Here is a 23,364-nt window from a genome sequence, read left to right on the forward strand (position 1 = left end):
ACGCTCAAGAGCCTGCCGGGAGAGGCGGAGTCTTCTCAGTCAGGAGGGGGAACGCTGAGGTGGGCGGGTCCTTGTGGAGCCAGGAAGGGAGCTGGGGCACGGCGCTCAGGACCGTGACTGGATGGGAGCTGGTTAGGCACCGTTTGAATTCCTCGCGCCCCCCCCCCCGTTGCCCCATCAGGGCTCGCACCCTCCCCGAGAGATAGGCCCGGTGGCCGCGGGCAGAGATGGGCGCAGGACACTGCCCCAGCCACCGGAATCCGCTGCCGCTACTAGTAAAGAGTTGCATAGCCCACCGGCTCTCACTGTCCTTCACTGGCTGGGGCCCGTGGAAGACAACTGCTAGTAAAAGTCCTGGGTTCAAACCCTGCTGAAGATCGATGTGGGTGAGCAGGTAATTAAAAATAGTATCATAATGCTTATGGTTCATACAAGGGGTTCGGAATTAAGGCTGCACAGCTAGCGTTAGTTATGCCATTTGCCAACTTTTGAGCACTTTCCAATTTATTTTTTGTAACAAGTATATATTTAAAATTACTAAACTTTTTTTTTTTTTGATGCACCCACCTTTGGAGATTCATGCCCCATATGGGCCTTCCTCTTTCTAAGAAAGAGTACTTTTGCATAGAACAAGAGAATTTTTGTTCTTTGTCAACATGACGTATTGCTTATGACAAAAAGCAACATACATAGCACAGTAGTAGAGTAGTACCACTCTACTATTGAATGAAATTGAACATAAAGAACACATATTGACTCACCTTTGTCTACGGGAGTAGGGTAAGCCTATTTGCTAGCACACAATTTCTGGTTCCTTGGTTTGATCTCGGAGATTTTCAACTGCAGATCAGTGTACATTAATCAAGTCAAAAAAAACAAAACCCACAAACCACACAGATTAGAGATGTAAGAGTTTAACTGGTTAATGATTAAACTCCACCCAGGGTCCTGGCTGCCAGCCCTGCACCACCCTCCCTGCTGCCACCCAGCATCCTGGTGTGGCCTGGGATCTGTCCCGGCTTCCGACCTGCTGCCACCCCGGTGTCCATCCTGGCTGCCTGCCCCAGCAGGGCTCTGCTGCTGCTGCACCTGGGCCTCTACTGCCGCCTGGCATACCAGTGCACCGAGCATCCTGGCTGCTGGCCTCGCTCCCAGTTCCCTCCCAACTGCCAGCCCCATTGCCACCCGGGCCCCATGCTCTGCTGCCTGCCCTACCGGATCCATTATATGTCATATATTTTTGTCAATTCAGATATATTACTTATTGGTGAAGATTATGGGATCCTAACTTGCGGGGATTTTAGAGAAACCAAGAAGCACAAGTGACCAGAGTCTTCATCTTGTAATGGCAGGAAATTGATCTTGTGATCTCTGGTTACTCTTCTTTTAGATGGTGAAAATACTCCAAAGGTCCTACCAATATATCTTTGTTTTCCTGCTCCAAATACAGTAAGCAGTCAATACTATGGATGTAAGAATCACTGCAGTTAGACATCTAACCCTGCGTTCCTGGTCCCTGTCCATGTCCCCCCTCCCGGAAACAGGGGTAGGGAGTGGGCAGGGGTAAGGAGGGGGCTGGCTTTCAGCACCACCACTGTTAAAAAATGTTCCTGCGCCACTGGTTCACAATGGATCTACCACACATATATATTATCTTTGTCAAGTGCTTTTATTAACAACAAAAACAGCCAGTCTTATGTGTAAAACTAAAACCCACTTTTTGGTTTAACTTTTTACATAATATCCGTGAGACGTCCAAAAACACACAAAAAAGGATTAGAATTTCAACTCTATTGCTGATTTTTTGTTAAGAAAAATTATCATGTTTACATGCTCTGGTTTCAGTCTTGTGCACAGCAGATTAACAGTAAGGCCAGCATTGAAAAACACACATTCTGCAGGCACAGATGTTCCTGGAATGCACAGGTAACTGTTTGCCAGTTTTCCAAGCCTTGGACAACACTGTGCATTAGCCTTCCACCACTCCAATGGACTGCATTCCAATAAAGGACAAGGCTCCCCGAAGTAATTTTCCAGTTCATTTTCTATTGCATTCTCCTTTTTGGTGTAACCTTCACCTAAAAGCATCACTACAGCACTCTTCTGAGTTTCATGCATTTTTTTCGGCCCTGGCAGGATCATTGGCTTTCATGTGATGCTCCAGAGAGTGACGAACAGCAGCCTTGAAATCAGCAACTTTTCCATTTTCGACAGGAGCTTTGCTTCTGAGGTGAGTTTGGAGAAGACTGTTGCAAATTGGATAAATATTTGAAATTGACACTGACTGTTCAGCAGACATGACAGGTGTAGAGCATTTTAAAGTGGAAAGTACTGGTAAGATATCCTCTATGAATTGCCAGTGCTCATCTTGCAGCTGAAGCGTTCAGGCATCAGATTGTTTTGTTGCTGAGCTATCTGAAAGCACAGCTGTTATAGTCCACCTTTGCTCACTGAGTCTTGAAAACATGTCATATACCAAATTTCAGCGAGTTTTACACAATTGGATCAGACGGTGTTGCTTAACCTGAAGCTGTGTTTGTTTTCTTTCGAGTGCTTTTGCAGCCACAGTGTTGTGGTGGAAATGTGCAACTAGTCTACTTGCAGCTGCAGTAGCCGATCCACACTACTTGAAGAAAACCCATCATTAATGGCTAGCTGCAAAGTATGGGCAAAACAATTGAGAGATTCCGATGTAACATACCTCGGTGTGTTGGCGAGCACAATGTTGCTTGCATTATCGTGTATGCACGCCAAGACACGGCCTGCCAGACCCCATCTTTCCACTGTAATTTAATTTTTCAGCAAGGTTTTCTACTGTATGTTGTTCTGCCATACTTTCGGTTTGTAGAACTGCAGATCAAAGCTCCCAATTTTCAATATAATGGCAAGTGACAGTCATGTAGCTTTCTGTAGTTAATGCTGTCCAGCAGTCAGTAGTGAAAGCTATTTTAACAGTGTTTTCCAATTTTTCCTGGACAGACTTCACACAGTCATCATAGCAGTTCTCTAGTCTTGAGGATATAGTCTGTCTCACAGACACACGGTATTCAGGTACTGCAAAACTCATCAATGCACGAAAACCTGTACCCTCAATGGTACTTACGGGCAGCATATCTGTAGTGATCATGGTTAAAGCTCTGTATTTGTCACAGAGTTCACGGGCGGTAGCAGAGCTTCAGGCATGGCGGCAGCTGGGATGCCAGGCGGTAGCAGAGCTTCAGGTGTGGCGGCAGCTGGGATGCCGGGCGGTAGCAGAGCTTCAGGCGTGGCGGCAGCTGGGATGCCGGGCGGTAGCAGAGCTTCAGGTGTGGCGGCAGCTGGGATGCCAGGTGGCAGCAGAGCCTCAGGCATAGGGCTGGCAGCTGGGATGAACCCCGGGTGTAGGAAGCCCTGCGTAAAATGTGGGGGTGCTGCAACACCCCCGTACCCATTGTTTCCTGGGTAAACGTTTAACCGTGTAACAGATAGTATTTGAATTGGTTACACCGTTACTGTTTTTTACACGTTATTTCCATCCCTAACAGATATGTTGAGGCAAAGTGAACAAGTATTTCAACAATTGTTTGGGACAATTTAGGGAACTCTTTTCTAACTGAGAACCAGAACTGATCAAGAAGCATAACTTTAAACTTGTCTCTCAAAATGGAATCACCAACAAGGTCAAGCAAATTCTCTTATGCAATGGCTATACTACAGAACTTACAGTGGCACAGCTGCACTGGTGCTGTAGTTCAGACATTCTCCGATGGGGGAGAGCTCTTATATTGACTTAATTACTCCAGCCCCCACGAGCAGTGGTCGGTAGGAGAGTTTCTCCCTCCCGCTGACATAGCGCTGTTCACGCTGGCGTTTAGGTCAGTGTAATTTATGTCATACAGTGGGGTGGCTTATTCACACCCCTGAGCGACATAAATTATACTGCAGTAAGTGGTAGTGTGTACATAACCTAAACCTCATGGCAACCTTAGCCTTTGCTACAAATTCCTCTGAAAAGAGACTTAGAACCCAGACAAATTCTTGCAATTCACTTGCCTCTTTTGGGAAAATATTTGGGGAATTACATGCAAAGCTAAGACAAATGATCCAGAAGGGCACAGTGCAAGTGGTGGAGAGGGTCTTGAAGTCACAGTAGCAAGGCTTGAAGTCACCAGGGGCAATAGAGGGCTCAAAAAAGCTGGGGTTCCATGTGCCACTGTTCTCAGACTCCAGCTCAGGACACTATGAGGGAAACTGCCTCTGGGAGCAATCCTGCAAGGTACAGCTGGGAGGAGTTGTTGTTCCCAGTAGCCTGTATTGTCCAGGAGCTGGATAATGTGACTGGGTGTTGGTTTGCAGTGCTGCATTGCCTTCTGCCCTAATAGTAACTTGTAGGGCATTTTGGCTTTGTATTGCCACCAGGAGTTGCCTCTGCATCTTCCTGTCTTTTCTCATACTGTCTTTGGCCATGACAATGCTTTCTCTGGCAACTGTCACGCTGTCCTTTTCCACTGCAATGATTTCCCAGGAAAGCTCTTTGTCAAATTGCCTCTCTGTCCTCAGATACTGCCTCCACCTCTGCATTTTTTTTAATTTGTTTTGAGTGGGCACTGTGTAATGATGCCTGTGAACATTTCATCATGACTTTTCTGTTTTCTCTCCAGCTACTCAGTCACTGACAAAGTCCCTGACCTCAATGGTCTGGCCAGTACAGGTGCCACAGTGACGGGGTATTAACAAAAAGACAGTTGTTGTTCATATTTTGGGGGTGGCTTTGATAGCATATTTTTAAATGCATTTCTGGTTTTACGACCCTGAGATTCTTCTCAGCCTGGGGGGGACCTCAGAGATGGTAAGTGGTATGTGAATTGGGATTTTTGTCCATTCGGTATGTGCTGTTTGGCTTTGTAGTTGTACCTTGGAGATTTGGGGGGAGGGGATATATGTTCCTGGTCTGCCTTCACAGTTTTTCTGTGCCTTGGAGGTGCTTATATAGCAGGGGTGGGCAAACTTTTTGGCCCGAGGGCCACATCGGGATTGTGAAACTGTATGGAGGGCTGGATAGGGAAGTCTGTGCCTCTCCGAACAGCTTGGGCCCTGCCCCTATCTACCCCTTCCCACTCCCTGATTGCCCCCCTCAGAACCCCAAACCCATCCAAGCCCCCCTGCTCCTTGTCCCCTGACTGCCCCCTCCCAGTACTTCCTGCCCCTAACCGCAACCCAGGACCCCACCCCCTATCCAACCCCCCTGTCCCCCATCCCCTGACTTCCCAGCCCCAAAACTCTGCCCCATCCAGCCGCCCCCCTGACTGTCCCCCCCCCCGAGACCTCCTGCCCCTTACCCAACTGCTCCCTGCTCTCCCCGCCCCCTACCATGCTGCTCAGAGCAGCAGGACTAGCTTATTGGAAAGCCTGGGAGGTGGGCAGGTGCAAGCTGTGCTGCCCGTGCAGTGGCATGGCTGTGGGAGAGGGGGTACAGTGGGGGGAGGGGCCGGGGGCTAGCCTCCCTGGCCAGGAGCTCAAGGGCCAGGCAGGACAGTCCTGTGGGCCGGATGTGGCCCATGGGTCGTAGTTTGCCCACCTCTGATATATAGTATCAGAAGAGCGAGTGGGGTGAATCTAGGGGTGAGTTCTATAGTACTCCCTCCAACATTTAGGCTGTCATTACCCTGAGGCAGGTGAGTAGGAGGCAAAGTGTGACCTTTTTTAAAAAGGCAAAGGACAGACCAGTGAGAGATGCTGTGAGGTTATTCACCATGATGATTCCTCCAGAAGTGCTCAAGGAGTGGAAGGAGGAGCTTCTGACTGCAAGCTTTCCCTGGAGAGGGGGTGGGTGGCCATGCAGCTCTTCCTCATAATCTCTGAACAATTTTTCAGCCTTACCTTTTGCTTTATCTCCCCTACAGACATGTTGAATGTGCAGAGAAAAATGGATAGGGTTCTGCAATGATTGCCTGAAGAATTCACTGTTACCAATCTGTTAGAATGAGCGTTACAGGGCATTTGTAGGGGATCAGTACTGTTTGTCGCTTTTACAGGCATGCAATGTCAATGTCTACCTCATGTAAAGTGAGAACACTAACCAAACTCTTTTTCTGTAACCACTGCCTCAGTAAACATTACACTTTTCACAAAAGAATGTTTTTCTTATTTGAATCCCCTCGGGGAGGGAGGGCATAAAAACTGCAACTGTTTGCTGCCAGCCACTATTTTGAGGTGCAAATGGGGGAGGGGAAGATATCATTTACCAAGCAAAGGGAAGGGGAAGTAAAAATAGATACATGGGCATGTGCCTTCTAGAGTGTGGTCCTGAAAATGGTCACTAACTGGGCTTCATCATGAGATAGAGGCCAATTACTTGGCCAAAGTATCCACCATTTTGAAAAGGTGTGTGGAAGACCAAGGGACAAATAGATAGCATAGGCTGATAGAGGGAGCAAGGCAGGGACCTGGGACTCAGAAAATCTTCTAGCTCACAACACTCTAGAGTGGCTGCAGCCATAGGGCACCTCGAACAGAAGCTAGTACAACCCTATAACATAATACATTAAAATATGTTAAATTATAAAAAAGACTTACATGCCAAGATTCCCTTCATAGGATCTGCCTGCTCAGTCTTGGTCAGGGTCTCAACACAGTTCCAAGAAGCTGCTCAAGGCATATTGTGAGCTTTTGGAATATTTCCATAGCTATTGTGATAAAATGGAATCCAGGAGCCAATAGACAAAATCTGGCTGTGCTCCAGCTTATAAACAGGGGTGGGAACATCTGGTCAACTTGACCCCAGAACAGGGGAGGGCATGTAGGTAAACAGAGAGGCCAATAATGATCACCTGAAAAGTAGGGTAGGATAAGAATTGGAAGACTGTCAAAGCAGTTTTCAGCAGCATTGCCTACACATGAACAATAGACTGAATTAACTTGATTTGTAGCAAAGTTCATAACTTCAAAAGAGGACTCCAGAATTTGTGATAAATGCAGGGTCAGTGCACTATAATGAATTGCAGCCTGTGTACACAAGTGTTTTCAAATCAGATTAACTCAATTTAGTCCTGTTTAAACTCCCCATGTAAACCAAGCCTCTCTTATTATGTGGCTGAAGAGTGCCTAGCATATGGGGCCTTGATTTTAGTTGGGTCCTCTAGCAAAAGCTCTGACAGTGGGGACCAAAATGGTCTTTGTCACTATAAAATTGTGAGACTTAGCAACACTAATCTCTGTTGCTGACCTCAAAAGTTTAAAAATCATGAACCAGACTCCAAAAATCATGAATATAAAAAATGATTCTGGTCTATTGTCTGATTTCTGAACTCCTAAAATTGTCGCACATGCATTGAGGATGGGCAGGAGTCCAGAAATCAGAATCATTTTTTATTAATCACTTTGCCTCCCTTCCCTTTGGTAGGTAAATCCTGCTCCTATCCCATTTCCATTTTGTGGTCTGTCATATTGTTCCCCACTTTGCTTTTCTCTGCTTTGCCCTCAACTTCAGGCTTCCCTCCCTGCAGAGTATGGCCTTTTCTGTGCCCTCTCCTATTTTTTTTCCTCCTTTTCCTCTCTACTACCTTGTTTAATATTTTCCCCCTTACTCATGCAATCTTACACACAGTATGGAAGCTAACCTCTAAACTACTGGAATAGCCCCTGCATGTTGATGGCAGCCAATGAATAAGAGCAGCTTGAGGAACCATATATTCATTTTTCAGAACAAATCACTGAAAATGCTCTTGGATACCAGAGTGATAAGATGGTTTGAAAATAAAGAGATACATTCTGTAGCTATTTAGCCAAATCTCAAAATTTCTAACTTCATATGTAGTTTCATTTTCATGTTATTTTGATACATTCTTCAGAGGGATCTGCTTGCTCCCTTTCAGCATCTTTTTAAATGTTACTATTGTTCTGCTAGTTATCAAAGCGACAACACTGGGAAAAGATTTCCTAAAATAAAGGAGCATGATGGTAGAACTCTAAACTGTACATATGCAGGTAAACCACCAGATGGCATGTATCTGTCACTTATTCAGTCACTTGTTATGAAATGACTGGTGAATCTTAATGAGTGAACAAATAGGCTTATAGCTAATGAACACTAAATGACTGTGTTTATATAGGAAGATAGGCAAGGAATAGCAGTGACAAGATACTATAATTTGGTTGTATTTTCTTTAAGGCTGTATTAACTGATTTACATAAAATATGAACTGACCAAACCATCACCATAACTTGAACCAAACATCAGTTGAAGTTCAAATAAGGTGTAGTTACTGTTTTCTAATTATTTTTTCAGTTCTCCATGCTTCTGCACTTCCTGGTTCCATTTGGAAGTGAAATGCTGAAATACCACACAGGTTACTTGTTTTTGTATGATATTCAGTACAATTTTTCAGACATGAGAGATATTACTAAAATCACTGTAGTACTTAGGCATTAAGTACAATAATTAAGAAACACACAAAACTAGTCCTTAATTTAACTTGGGAAAATTGTTTTATTTTCCTTCATTCATAATTCCCTGCCTATACCCTTTCCTTCTCTCCTACATCTTGATTTTTCATTTCCTTTGATTGCAGCTATTTTTCAGTTCAAAGAGCAGTTGGACTAACGTTTATTCTGATCTCTAGTAGTACATGTTCAGGACCCAGCACTGCAGATGCCTTATTTCATCGTTAGCAGTGAGATTTCCTATTTTTCCAGCACAATTCTCCTGCAGAGGAAGAGATGTTCCCTGATGACAGCAGTGTTTGAGATAAAGAGAAGCTAAGATACCAGAAGTAACTGAAAAGATTACATTTTATTTGCCAATTAAAAAAAAAAATTAGAGAGACTCCATGATCATTGACTGAGGACTGCTGCAACATAATACAGTTTCTGCTGTGAAGTTACAGAACACAAGATTTAGTTTGATATAACAAAACAATACAATTTGAATGTAAAACACTGCTCATACAAGCATCTAAAATTTCTGTACATAAAAATGTACAAACCCAGAAAGCAAATGAAATAAAATTGATTTTGAAAAATATGGGGAAAAAACTATGTTCCTGTTTTTAAGAGGTACTGTGCACCTGAAGCTCCTAACATTGGACCAAACCCCTGACCACTGCTGTGAAGAGCTTTCTTCCTGCTTCACAAAAGAGATGAGATGAATGCACATAGGAAGGAAACTATATAGCAGATCAGATGACATTACCAACCCTGCCACTTGTGTGTGTTTGGTACACAATGAAGCTGAAGAAATGCTGAGAAATATTTGACACATCACCTGTGAAACAGGTGAAACTCTCTGGGATGAGGAATGGCAATAAAGAAAACTGTTCCTACTCCTAACAGTAATTGTCAATGAAAATCCTACTGAAAATTGTGACAATGTTCATGATTCTCAGAAAGCCAGCATTTGACTGAGAAAATCTCCAACGCTTATGCAAAACCATTCAGAAAGTACTGGTAGCCATGTTTCAACTAGGTATGACTTTTGCTGACATCTTGGATGCCCTGCAATTCAACTTCAGACCAGGGCATGGCATGGACACAGCCCCAATAATACTAAGGGATGAAGAGAGGCCAATCTCATAATAACTGACCTCTCCACAACTTTTGACTGTCAACTGCAAGGTATTGCTGACCACTTACAAGACATTGCTGAACCAGACATCACAGCAATAGCGCTCCAACAGTTCTTTTCCAACAGGCTTAGAGTAATGATGGGAAACTGTTCCTCTTCCAGAAAAGTCTTCACTTCTGGGCTCCCACAAGGAACTATCCTGTTCCCCCTCCTCTTCAGAATCCAGGAGACCACCTGGAGAGGTGCTGAGACACATTGGTTTCATTGCCAAAAATACACAAGACACCCAGCTTTATTTATGATTGTTTACAGATTCAACTGCTATCCCCACTAACATGACACACTGGCTCCATGACAAAGACAGCTTGCTCAAACTTGTCTACATGGGGAATTATTCCAGACTAACTCCATGGGTGGACACACTTATTCCAAAATAAGAATTTCTTATTCCAAATTAGATTTACTGGATTTATGTAATTTGGAATAAGGCAGTCTTATTCTGGGATAAAAACCTCCACACATAGAATTAATCAGGAATAGTTAATCTGCTTTACATTCACACCCTCCTTCATTCTGGATTAATTTTCACATGTAGAGAAGCCCGAAGACTGAAATGTCGGTAGTTGAAAGAGGAAAATGTTTTCAAGGCATTATAGGAGATGGAATGAGTTGAATTTTACCTATAGAAATAAGAAACATAATGTGGAAATATGCCACTGAGGCTGAAAAAAAAACCTTAATTCTTGGTGGAAGAACCTTAATTCTTGGTGGAATTCTTGGTAAACTTCACATACAATGCTCAGTTGAACCAAGCAACTGCATATATGATGTCTGATGCCCAAACTGAATGGATATCTTCTATTGCATCACTTGGGTTAAATGTCAACACCAGTGTGATGCAACCAATAGAACACAAACTCTGGGCCATAAAGCAAAATCAGACATGGAAAAGAGTTGAACTTGAGGCTTGTATGGAAGAACAGGGAATTGGATATATTTGTAGTAACAGTGCAATTCAGCCTTATGATATACATTTAAATAAAGACAGAGGAAAATGTCATTATCAGCTAGATCCTTCCCTCCAGGTGCAGACATCTTCATCTTTTATACTGACAGAGCAGAAGGACCTAAGATGAGTCAGAGGGATTTTGGTGTGAGAGCGTAACAGTAATTTTATAAATTATTTTCTTTGAGTGTCTGGGTGGGTGTGTTAATAAAGTTTGATGCCTGTTTCTGAATGAGGAGCTCTCCCCTGCCCACTGACCGCTTGGCCAGTGCTCACAGGATGTATGTTTAAATATTAAGTGTTAGTGTTAAGTAAATGTTTTCTTTTTAAATCTGGGAATATGACGACTTTTTCATATGTGTATATAGAGGCCGTGTATACTACACTGTATTAAGTACAGGGTTAGACTAATACTAAGACTAAAAGCCTTTGAATGTGGGATCTTTATATGCATGTTACATTGAAACTACTGTATTCTCTATATCAGTGGTTTTCAAAGTTTTTTTTTTTTTTTTTTTTTTTTGCAGACAACCTGAAAATTGCTGAGGGTGTCAACAGCCCACTTATTGATCTTTCCAAATGTTGTTTGTACTGTTAGCTAACCATTGCAAACCGCTTTGGATAAAAGTGCTATATAAAAAAACCCTTAATTTTTGTTCTACAAATAAAAGCACATAACTTATTTTAATATCAGTAGTCTTACCTTTCTAATGCGATGGATGTGCCCCCTCTTCCCTGCCGTGACAGCCCCCAAGCTGGGGCTGGGAAGGGGGGGGGTCTCCCCTGCCACAGCAGTCACTAGGCTGGGAAGCCACTGTGCTGCCACAGTAGCCCCTGAGCTGGGGCTGGGAAGGAGGGCCGTCTCTCCCTGGCAGCCGCAGTCCTGGAGATGGGGAAAGTCACCTTTTTCTCTGGCCACCGCAGCCCTGCACGTCCCAAATTCCCCCCACCCGCTCTTCTCACCCCACTGTCCCCTCCCACCTATCCCCTATTCCCCACAAGGCCACCACCTCATCTTATATGTGAGTCTTCTCCAGGATACAGGCACCTAATTAGTGGAACCACACCTGCGCGGCTCCACTAATTAGGTGAGTGGCCCTTCATTCTCGTGTGTGCGCCCAGGCACGCACCTTAGAGGGAATTAGCCGTGGACCACCTGAATGGAGCTCACGGACCACAGTTTGAGAACCTCTGCTCTATAGGTGTTAGGTATTTTATGCAGTCTATGTCTTTTATTTTGCTGTACTGCTTTATTGTGTAATTGTTAAATATAACTGTATTGTGTTTTATTAAATCCTATGTATCTTTTCTTGCTTTATTAAACTTTTTTTTTTTAAAAATTCTGTTAAATAATTTAGATTTAAAAGAATTTCTGCTTGCGTCAATCCTTGAGCGGAAGGCTGTATCCGTGTCCTTTCAGGGGTTAGCAAGACTAGTTTGCTCTGGGGAGCCCTCTGCAGGTTGGACACAAGCCCCCAGTAACACACTGGCAATTCCTTTCAGGCGGGCCACAACCTTGTTACCCTTTTGTTAAATTAGAAGTGCTATTGTAGGCTAATTTAATTGGCACCTAAAATTTAGAGTAACACATCCTCCACATCCTTTTGTTTGTGCAAAATTGTACTTCCTATTTTTTGGGGATGCTTCCTGCCAGCAGTCTTTCTAATAAAAGAAGGGAATTATATAATACAATGTTCACCTGTGTGGATTTTGCTGAAAGAAGGTGTTTGGTTTTTTTTTTTTTTTTTTGGTACAAACACATTACTAAAGAAAGGACCAAAATCAGGTCTTGCAGCATCTGTCCATCATGAGTAAGTTCACAGTGCAGTTTACATTATTAGGATAGAAATGTGATTACAAAATGTACATTTCTAATATCCTCTTCCATTTAAACAAAGATCTTAATTTTTCTGTTATTAAATAAAAATATTCAATTTAAAACATATAGAAAAATATATTAAGGCACAGGAGCTAGTTATTCTATTCTACTCTGCACAGGTAAGGCCTCAGCTGGAGTACTGTGTTCTGTTTTAGGTGACACTTTACAAAAGATGTGGATAAACTGGAGAGAGCCCAGAGAAGAGCAACAAAAATGATAGTCAGTTTAGAAAACATGACTTATGAGAAAAGGTTAAAAATACTGGGCATGTTTAGTCTTGAGAAAACAGTATGTGTGTGACTTGATAACAGTCTTCAAACCGATTAAGGGCTGTTGTAAAGACAATGGGCCTGTCCACTGAAGGTAGGACAAAAAGTAATTGGCTTAATCTACACCAAGGGAGACTTAGACAAACACCTTAGATATATACTTGGTCCTGCCACAGTGTGGTGGGTTGGACTGGGTTACTTCTTCCAGCCCTATATTTCTATGATTCTAAGACATATGAAAATTATAACTGGACACTATTATAACACTTTTATTATCAGTATCCATGGCAAAATAAGATGCAATACAGTTTCCTAGAAAACAGACAGCCAACATCAATAAAGTTTTGATTGAAGACAGACCAAGTTTAATTTTTCCATAAAACCTCCACTATATTGAAAACAGCAAACTTAATTAACACAGACAGTGCTTCAGACTTTTTACAAACAACAATTCTAAACACCCCAAATTTTGCAATACTTAAACTTAACCAATTTTAAATATATTTAATCAAATAATGTGAAAGGGACAGTGTTAAACTCTTAAGATCAAAATCTGACAAAAAAAATATAGTCTGAGGGGGAAGGCCTCCAAATATTTTACAGAGAGGATATTACTTGCCTAACAAGTTATTTCTTATAATATAAAAATAGTTGCTATTTTAAGACCCACAACACTAGGATTTTCTGTGTATCTGGAGCAAGCAGTATACTATTAAACACCATTCCAAGACTGTGTTTATACTGGGTCAACTACTGATTTAGGCAAAACTTAGTGGAGGAAGAAATCTGACAATTACTGATATTATTGATAATTACTGCTCTTTGATGCTGGCAAAACACCCAGTGAAGTCAGAATTTAAGGACTCTGTAGTATGACATAGTTGATGCTGGAACACAAATTCTGTGTTTAAAACAGTACAAAACATCCTTTCTTGGCAATTACTGAATCAAGGGGTCCACAACAGCTGCTGCAAGTCACCCAGACAATTCAATGTAAACCCAAGCTTCTTTGGTAGCTACAATATGCTTCTTCAGGCATTCTGAATTTTCTGCTTCCACAACAGTTCTCAAACTGCCAACCTGCCTGCTTTTCAGAATAATATTTAGACTGGAATGAGCATATGCAGATAAGAGCAAATGTCAGTCAACTGAAAAGAAGAGAGGCCATGATCTGAAGTTTGTTTTGTGGCCCTTCACTGAGTGACTTTCTTTTCAGGCCCATTTTTTTGCCTCTTATCTCTGGTATTAAAGAAAGTAGCAACTGGGTTAAATAGTTCTTCCTGAACTAACCTCAGAAATGAAGCTATCATTCCTTCACATAATCATATAAAGGAATTTAGATTTCTTCCTCAAACAAAAACCAGAACATATAATTGCTAACTTGCCCTCTGACTAGCCACGGTCTGGTGGATCTGTTCTGCCCACTTACAGTTTTGCTCCAGCATTCATTAAATAGGCACTGTTAAAATCTAAATAAATGTGTCATGCCTTTATTAAACTCTATATGCAGTGCTGCTTTTGGTGAAGAATATATGAAGTAAATAGCCATGAGAGGAGAGATGATTTACATAAGATCTTCACTTCCATAACTTCTGGGCAAGAGTGCTTATTAATTTGTGATTAGTTTCCATGGCAGACCATTCTTTCTCCCAAAGTTTATGTTAGGTCAGAAAGGCCATAGATATTTTCTTCTGAATAGAGCCCAAAATATAGTTTGGTATGATCACATAAAACCATCTCTTTGCATAAAGTCAATTGCAAACAAAGAACTAGGTTAATTTTTAAACTCCTCTTAAACATAGTGGATAAAAGAAATTTGCTAAACTGGAAAAACAAAATTTGAAAACTAAACACTGTCAAACTTGTTAGGAAGATAAAATATATATAAAAATAATCAGACAGTGTCCATTTAAAATAGTATCTATATTCTATTTAAATTGTTAAATAATTATGCACATATTAACTAACTTGTTTAACATCATTTAAAACAACAAACACGTCAATTTTAATGAAGAAATGATGATATATCTTAGCAATTTTCATGGATGCATTTAATCTATTTTAGGAACAGAGACTCAAATGCAATGCACTTCTTCAAAAAGCAACAATATGTACTGAAACACTTTATAAACAAATAGTAAACAGTTCAAGTTACATTCACTTTAAAAGTAAAACTAAATGTACTGGATGTTGAATTCAGTACTATAGGACAATGGAATGTTACAGCTATCTTTTCAAATATAGCACTAACAGCTAAATTACATTTCAGCCATTTTTAAAGTACACTTTAAACACAAATTGAGCCTTTAACCTAACACCACATAAAAAAAAAATTACGTTTCAGGCACGAATGTCAAACTTTTCATTTTGGCATATCATATGTATCCATCAGAATAATATCAAAAATAAAACAATATATTTCCAACCGCAGTCTAATGGCATTCATAATCCATGTGCAAACATGCCTTGAAAAACAGAAAGAAAAGATCATTCGCATAGGTATAGCTTGTGTTAATTTTATAAAATAAAAATAAAATAAGCAAAAATAAAAATCTTTATGGATCATTCATTATCAGCCTGCCTTTTCTTTAATAACGCACTGCTTTTGTTTGCTTTTTATCAACACTAGCTCAGAAGCCATTTGGTTTTACAACAGCTGATATTAACAAAATGAACTGACACTAAGAAGTGACTCTAGAATTTGTCACACGAAGAGCTAAACTTGCAATGGACCTCATGGCACAGGTAGAAATTTTGTGACAAACTCCAGCTTTTGAAATGTAGTTGGAAGCTAAACGATACAGCCTTTCAGCTCCAAAGGTGTTAAAATGCCCTGGAAGTACCTTCTCCACAAGGCCTCTGTCCACTAATTCTATAAGACGCTCACAAGTTGTGACATAATCACTTATCTTGCTGTAGGGAAGCCAGTCAATCATCGATCCATCATAAACAACATCTCCGCTGAACAATATCTTCTGATCTCTGTCGTGTAAGCAAATACTTCCTCTTGAATGACCAGGCATATGCATGACAGTCAGTTGTCGGTCACCAAGGTTGATCACGTCCCCTACAGATTTAAATATATTAAGGGATAATATATAAATATGCATTTATTATGCATTGTAAGCCAAAACCAAAGTGTATACAGCGGTCTATGCAGTAAGCAAATTATATATCCTCTAAAGAGACCAAACATTGTAAGGTAAACGTGGAATGGGACTTAATTTTTAATCAGGTGATCTGAACTATAAAGAAATTTGGGCAGAAAGAAACACACATTCTAAAAATCTACTGATTTCCCAACTTCGGTTTTTCTTGCATTTTTAATACCGAGCTTTTTATGGTCTATAAAAATTTATTGTTATTTAGCTCTCTCTCTGGACTCCAACACAGTTATTTTGAGATCTGCAGTGACAGAACAATGTAAATGATTACAATGGAAGCAAGATTGGCTCCCAAATATACTACTTTTCAGAATACCAGTATTGACTAAGATATACGAAATTAAAGGAAAGTTGTAGTCATATTTTAGTTCATATTCAGAACAGATTTTTAAGAACTGTTTCACTATCACCACAGCTATGTTTTTTTAGTGAAATAGCCATTGCATTGATAGTTTCAGCAGAAGCTCAGGTTGATGATGTAGAACTGGCTAGACAGTATAGCTAATTCAGCACTTGAAAGTTGATATTCTATTCATTTTTAAAAAAATCTCTAATTTAAAAGAAGTGGTTAAAAGTAAGATTTACAACTTCAAAGCCTAGACTATGAGAGGAGGGACAGATATGACTTATTTCAACAAGTACCTCCATACAAACTGCTGATTAAAGAGTGATATTAACTAATTCTAAAGGAAATTCCATCATCTTCCACAACCTAAAGGATGGCAATCATGATACAGGACCTTCGTAATGACTGTGGTGAAGCTAATTTAAAAGAAGAAGGATTTTCAACACGCCATCATGCACTTGGTCAGAGGTTCTCAACTCTGGTCCACCGCTTGTTCAGGGAAAGCCCCTGGCGTGCCAGGCCAGTTTGTTTACCTGCCGCGTCTGCACATTCGGCCGATCGCGGCTCCCACTGGCCACGATTCGCCGCTTTAGGCCAACGGGGGCTGCAGGAAGGGCAGCCAGCACATCCCTCGGCCCGCACCGCTTTCTGCAGCCCCCATTGGCCTGGAGCTGCGATCGGCTGAACCTGCGGATGCAGCAGGTAAACAAACCGGCCCGGCCCGCCAGGGGTTTTCTCTGAAGAAGCGGTGGACCAGAGTTGAGAACCTCTGCACTAGGTAGTCCAAAAACTAAGGAGAAATTACAAAACATCTAGTCCTAGTCAGGGAAGTGAATGGGAACCGAAGAACCAGTTCATACCAGTATTTTTACTTGAACTAGAAACAAATCTGAACCATAAATTTGTCCTACTTACTGAACCTGAACTTTAAAATAAATTATTTGGGTTTCTAGTTAAAATAAATGTTTCACATTTTTTTTAGGCTTACTATTTTAAAAACTATTGTGATCTTACTTTATAAAACAAGACAACAAAATAGTAAATAGGCATACCAGAAGGCATACTTCCACTGAGACTAAAATTTGATTTGAACTGGCTCAAACCAGTAACTGAACTGTTATTTTTGTTTGGTGGCTTGAACTGGAACCAAACCCAGACACACCGAATGCAAATGAACCCAAACATGAACTGAACCAAAATAAATACTGGTTCAACTCTGGCTCTGATGACCGGCTAGCACAAGAGAAATCTAGTCAGCACTCCGGAAGTTATAGGCTTGATTAGAGGCACATAACACCTCTGAAAGTCAGGCCCTAAAATGACAGCATTTTGCATCTGTGCTGTAGCTGTTTGGGTTACACTTATTACTAGGGCCCTACCAAATTCATGGTCCATTTTGGTAAATTTCAGTCATTACATTTTAAAAAGCATGAATTTCACTGTTTCAGATATTTAAATCTTAAAGTTTATGGTGTAATTATAGTTTTAAATACATATTCATGATTTGTAAACATGTAAAGACCTTAAATCAACGTTTCTCAAACCGGGGGTCCTGACCCTAAAGGTGTCACAAAGCTATTGTGTCTGTGTGGGGGGCATAGGCATTACCACCCTTACTTCTTCACAGCTGGGCAAACAGAGAGCTGGCCAGGTACCCAGCTCTGATGGCAGCACAGAAGTGAGGGTGGCATGGTATTGCCACCCTTACTTCTGCACTGCTGCTGGCAGTGGTGCTGCCTTCAGAGCCGGGCTCCTGGCCTGTAGTCGCCACGCTCTGGCAATTCATCTCTGAAGGCAGCACAAAAGTAAGGGTGGCAATACCGTGACACCTTTACAATAACCAGATTTTCTGGGGGAGACTAGATTTTCATGGCCGTGAATTTGGTAGGGCCCTACTTATCAGTGCTGCTATGCCAGGCCAAAGGTTTGAGATCTCACCATTATCACAACATTAAAACTTGAAGCAGATTTGACTACCCTGTGCATAGCATAGGGAAACAGTATTGTCTCTACCTGAAAATTTGCTGCCAAGTTAGTTAGTTTCAAGTTATTTGGGGGGCTATTGGTGTTATCCTCAAAAGGGAGTTTGACTATGCATGGAAGGCCTAGATAATAGTTTAATAGCATGAACACTGATGATTTTATATAAAAGATACAGAATGTCCAAAGTGGTGAACCAGATGGTAGTGGCGATGAGGAAGTTGGAGCTGTGAAGTGCTCCAATGGGGTTCCCAGACCCAAAGTAACATCATACTAGAAAAAAAAAAATGAAAGAAGAGGGTAGAGAAATGGACAGCATGTAACAGCCCAAATTCAAAGAGGGGGAAAGCACTTGCAGAATTAAGGCACAATCATCAGAATGGCTTGAAGAAAATGAAGTACACCAGGAGTGTAGGAACAAAAAATGCAAGGATAAAACAAAGACAATTTAGGCTAAAAATTCAGTGAGATTTTAGACAGGATAAATAAATTAAAGTGGCTTTAGTAGTCTGAGAGATTAGATATGACTAATGTAAATGGAAAAACTAAACTCAATTGTTAGGTCTGATAAATTACATAGGTCACAAAATTCAGAGCTAAAGTTTCTAACAGAACGTTAACTCTGGCTTGTTGCATACCTTGTATATTATGGTATACAATTTGTTATCCAACATTGCTATTTTACACATACAAACATCAATAAAAAAAATAGTACATACATGTAAAATGGCTAAATTGATGCTGTTTCAGAAAAATCAGAGTTAAGGTTTCCAACTGCTGCAATGTTTTAAGTTCCCTGAGACTCTGTCAACATTTTCAGAGCTGATAAGACTCTTAATTTACCTTACTCTACTCTCGTATCTGGATGAAGTGTAATAAACTTTGCAGAGTGCTTCTGATGTTTTTAGTTTTTTGTTTGTTTTTTTTTAAATCTGCAATTCAGCTCTTGCAAACAAACAAAAAACAACTCTTCATAAGGCACAATATCAGCATGGAGGTTATCACAAACAGTTCTAGGGCCAAGGAGTTCAAATAATCCAAATACCGTGGTATTGGTTTCTTAAAAAGAGAATGGTGTCTATTAAAACTAAAATCATTCAAATAGAGGGAGAAGAGAAGCGTTCACACTTTAACAACAAATTCAGACAAGATAAGGAAAAACAGTTGAAACTGAACAACATATATACTAAGTGGGATTTTAAATAGGTATAGAATAAGAAAAGGCTAGACAGTGTAGTCAACAGGTGATTACACAGCTAAAAGTTGACTTCCCCAACTTGTACCACTCACCACTTTCAAGGAATAAAGGTTTTGTATTGCTAGAGTGGAGGGGGCAGCACAACAATCCAACTAAACATAATTTATTACAATTTTAACTCTTCAAAAATTTTAAACTATTACTTCCAATATGGAGAAATCAATCCCCAGTTTTAATTATTTTCATATACACACTTGTTTTATAACAAGTTCTCTTATCAAACTATGCAGAGACATTACTCACCCAACATCTCTCCCTCTCTGCTATAAAGTATTCAAAAGGAGGAAAACTAGTAATGTTCTCTAAGGTCAATAGGGATATTTTAACTCTACAAACAAATACATCATTTGCACCTAAATACATTGTGGGAAGGGGGGTATTTTTGTTTTATTAAATGAAACATAGTGCCCTACTTCACCCAGTGGAAGAATCAAATAATTTTAAAATGTTTTATTGCTACAACTATTCCAGACTGGTCTATATAATCTTCTTTATTTAATATTTTACCACAAATATGTTTTTATACAGTATTAAAAAGGGGACAGATTACAGTCACCTGAGGAGAAGGCTGGATATTATTTTTTCCTTTACAGAAATCTTCATAATTAAAATACAACAACATTGCATACCACAGTTCCTTTTATTATGTTCAAGAACAGTCTGGGAATTAAATCCAATTAGATCTCCAATCTGCTTAAATTTTTACAAAACTAGGCAATCTATTTCATTAGACATTTGCTATTAGCATTTTGAAAGAACTATCGTATCACAGCAACTAAATACTACTTGCAGAAATGAAAAATAGTTATACTCAGTAGGCTGAAGTATGCAATTCAAAAGCCCCCCCCCCGGTTTCAGATATTTACCAGCTCCTTGTTTTTATCTTGTGAGATTCCATTTTCTTTCAAAATGAAGGTTGCAGCCCAAACAAGCCTCATCAGGAGGACAGTCCTAACTGACAATCATCTGTGATATAGTTTATAACAGATTTGAAACCTTATTTTTCACTGCACATTCTCTACCAGTTTTATTTGCTGTTGGGGAAGGAAAAAAACTAAATTTGCTTCCTTTGCTCTGAAATCAATGGGAGCAAAATATAGGTATACCTCTTATTCATTTTGTGAATACGATAGAGGGAGATTTCTCAGTATAAAATAATTAAGGAGGGGGAGTGGAGGCTTTGGAATCTCAGCTCTTCCCCACTCTTATCTGTAAGACAGTTCCTTCCAATGCCCATCCAATGAAAAAAAACACAACTCCAAACATAAAAGCTAACACAGGTCAAAAGAGATTCTAAAGAAAATTCACCATGAAATATTCATATTAACAACAGATAATGTTGAATTACTACTTCCATCATGAAACTGTACATCCGGGTAATCAATTATTTCTTGTCAAGGTCCAAATTTCTTGGTCAAGGTATAGTCAAGGTCCAGAGAAAATAATACAAAACCAGCAATGAAAATAAAAAGATTTTGCAATTTGTTCAAAAGCATCTGACAGTCCAGTTTTGTCCCCCGGGCTGCCTATTGACTACCCCTGCTCTACATGATGGGAGAATGCATCATCACATCTTCTCCAAATTACTGGTGACTGAGACAATTCTCGCCTTAGATCCAGATTCTGTTCACCCTTAACGAAAAGTCTTCCTGTAACAGAAGAGACAAAAGGGAGGGGTGACACCATTCCTGGCAGTGTTGTCCGCTCCTGATTTGCCTGCTTCCCATCGGAGAGGAAAATACTTAGTCTGTTTTTATCTAGCTAGATCAAAGAGGAGCATTATAATTTTTTTCCTCTGTTCCCCTGAGGTCTTGCAGGAAAGTCAGAATTATAACAGATGTGGAAGAATAATTTTTGCCTTATTTAGTTGATGAAAATTATTTCCATTAGTAAACCACAGACCTGATTCTCCACTACTCTGCACCCTGTGCAGTCATTCACATTAGTGAAAAGTGGGTGTAAAACAATACCAAAATCAGAATTCTCTCATACTTATATTGCTAGTAGCATTTTACACCTTCTTTGCAGAGGTATAGAAGACTGACAAAGCCAAGGCTGCAGATAATCAAGCCCTTTAGCTGATACCTGAGGTACACTGATGCATAGGCACTATACAGACATGCACCATAAACATACATCCTGATGCATTATGTATGATTCACTTCATATAAATTGACTGATTACTACATGTAGTACAAACATATATGAATACACCACAGATAAGCATATCATATCCACTGATGCCCTTTATATAAAAAATGTTTTATAGTTGAGTGTGATACAATATACTAACACTATAAACATGAGGTATATATTTAGATACGTATAAACATGATGCACTGTATATAAGCTGATATTTAATCTAGAAACACTGAACACAGGTGTACTGATGCAAGTATACAACAGATGTGAACACATGGACGTAAATTAAAGACACAAACGCAGCATATGCACACCTCCCACATACAGTAGTGCATACAGTCTTACACAGATGTACTTTCTTATCCCCCAAAAACATACAGAGTAAGGCACGCACATGCAGATGAACCTCCCCCCAACTCTCCAGGCATTCACATGCTGGGTATCCGTGTAGATGTACTATACAGATAGTGCATCACTGTGTGTTGTACCTAAGCCCCGTTGCCTTACTGAGATGCACAACTCACCATCTTAGCCCCATTTCACTTACACACACACACACACATAGGCGCTGCTGACGTACAGAAGTGCCCAGCTCAACCTCTACGTGTGTGCCAGCAAACGCACGCATACATGCCCAACAGAACACAAACAACTCACCCGCCTTACGCAAACCCTTGTAAAGACCCCAGCGCAAGTGCCCCAAGGAGCTGTCTCTGCTTCCCTCGCTCCCACTCCTCGCACACACACACATCCCGGCCGGGCGGCGCGGGGCGGCCCGCCCGTCCCTTACCCTCCTGCAGGACGTGGGTGGGCTGCACGGGCTGCACTCGGAACTGCCGGGCGCTCCAGCCCGGGCTGGGCGGCCGCACCACCTCGCTGTCCGACAGCCAGGTGACGGTCTCGTAGTTGTCCCCGCGGAGCAGCGCGCCCGCCTCGGCGCTGTGCACCGCCACCTCGTCGAACTGGTGCAGCCCGCCCGCGTGATCGAAGTGTACGTGGGTGGCCACGGCTAGCAGGGGCCTCCTGTCCCCGCCCTCCGCCTCCCCGGGCCCGGCGCCCGGCCGCAGCAGCCCGGCCGAGTGGAGATACTCGGGCAGGCTGCGCAGCCCCAGGCCGGTGTCGATCACCACGTCGCGCTGCGAGCCCCGCACCAGCCAGATGTTGGCTCGGTTGCCGGACTCGTAGAACCGCTCCTGGATCCAGTAGATGCCGCCGCCCAGGGGCTTGTGGGCGAACCACTCCAGCGCCGACATGCCGGGCCGCACACAGCCCCGCACTGAGGCCGCCGCCGCCGCCGCCCGGGGAGGAGCCTGCGCGGCGCCGCTACCCACTGCGGGCTGCGGCAGCAGAGCCGGGGGCGGGGCTGGCTGACACGTGTTCCCATCTTTTTTAAGTTCTCAGTTTTAAAACAGCCTCAGTTTTGATTAAAAACGAAAAATGGAGTCTTGAGTCCAGTTTGATTTCCAGACAGAAGTAACTTTTTTCCAAGCTGGAGATCATAATTGATCTAAGTCTTGCAATTGAAAAATACCTTTTCTTAGTCTTTGACTTTTTTCCATCTTAATTTTGGCTTTATTTTTTGTGATACAACTAGAATCTAACAAAGGGTGTAATATTTCCAGTAACTGCAAATGGCTGGGTCAGGGAAAGGAAGAGGACGTGCTGCATTTACTTTCAACATCGAGGCTATTGGCTTTGCCAAAGGTGAAACGCTACCTGAAGTAGCATTCAAGCCCCGTCCACTGTTTCCTGTAAGTACAGAAGCATAATTTTAAGAGC

At 41.5% G+C, this 23,364-nt stretch overlaps 2 protein-coding genes and 1 pseudogene across 2 annotated transcripts in view; 1 reads left to right on the forward strand and 2 right to left on the reverse strand.

Moving 5' to 3' along the window:
• The first annotated feature begins 44 nt into the window (after nucleotides 1-44).
• POLR3G (RNA polymerase III subunit G) overlaps nucleotides 45-23,364 on the forward strand; it is a 38,690-nt gene continuing 15,370 nt past the window's right edge. Inside the window, exons 1-3 of the mRNA XM_074952843.1 lie at nucleotides 45-394; nucleotides 2,137-2,230; nucleotides 23,208-23,336. Of these exons, the coding sequence (XP_074808944.1) occupies nucleotides 23,217-23,336 (120 nt within the window). The 5' untranslated portion in view covers nucleotides 45-394; nucleotides 2,137-2,230; nucleotides 23,208-23,216. The remainder of the gene's footprint in view (nucleotides 395-2,136; nucleotides 2,231-23,207; nucleotides 23,337-23,364) is intronic.
• LOC141987946 (E3 SUMO-protein ligase ZBED1-like) lies at nucleotides 1,777-3,127 on the reverse strand (annotated as a pseudogene).
• Nucleotides 13,011-22,893, reverse strand: MBLAC2 (metallo-beta-lactamase domain containing 2). Its single transcript, XM_074952841.1, has 2 exons — nucleotides 22,376-22,893; nucleotides 13,011-15,762 (listed from the first exon to the last, which is right to left on the reverse strand). Exons 1-2 carry the CDS (start codon nucleotides 22,836-22,838, stop codon nucleotides 15,377-15,379), a joined length of 849 nt encoding a protein of 282 aa, XP_074808942.1. The 5' UTR covers nucleotides 22,839-22,893; the 3' UTR covers nucleotides 13,011-15,376.

Source organism: Natator depressus, chromosome 5 (genome assembly GCF_965152275.1).
Source record: "Natator depressus isolate rNatDep1 chromosome 5, rNatDep2.hap1, whole genome shotgun sequence".
NCBI lineage: Eukaryota > Metazoa > Chordata > Testudines > Cheloniidae > Natator > Natator depressus.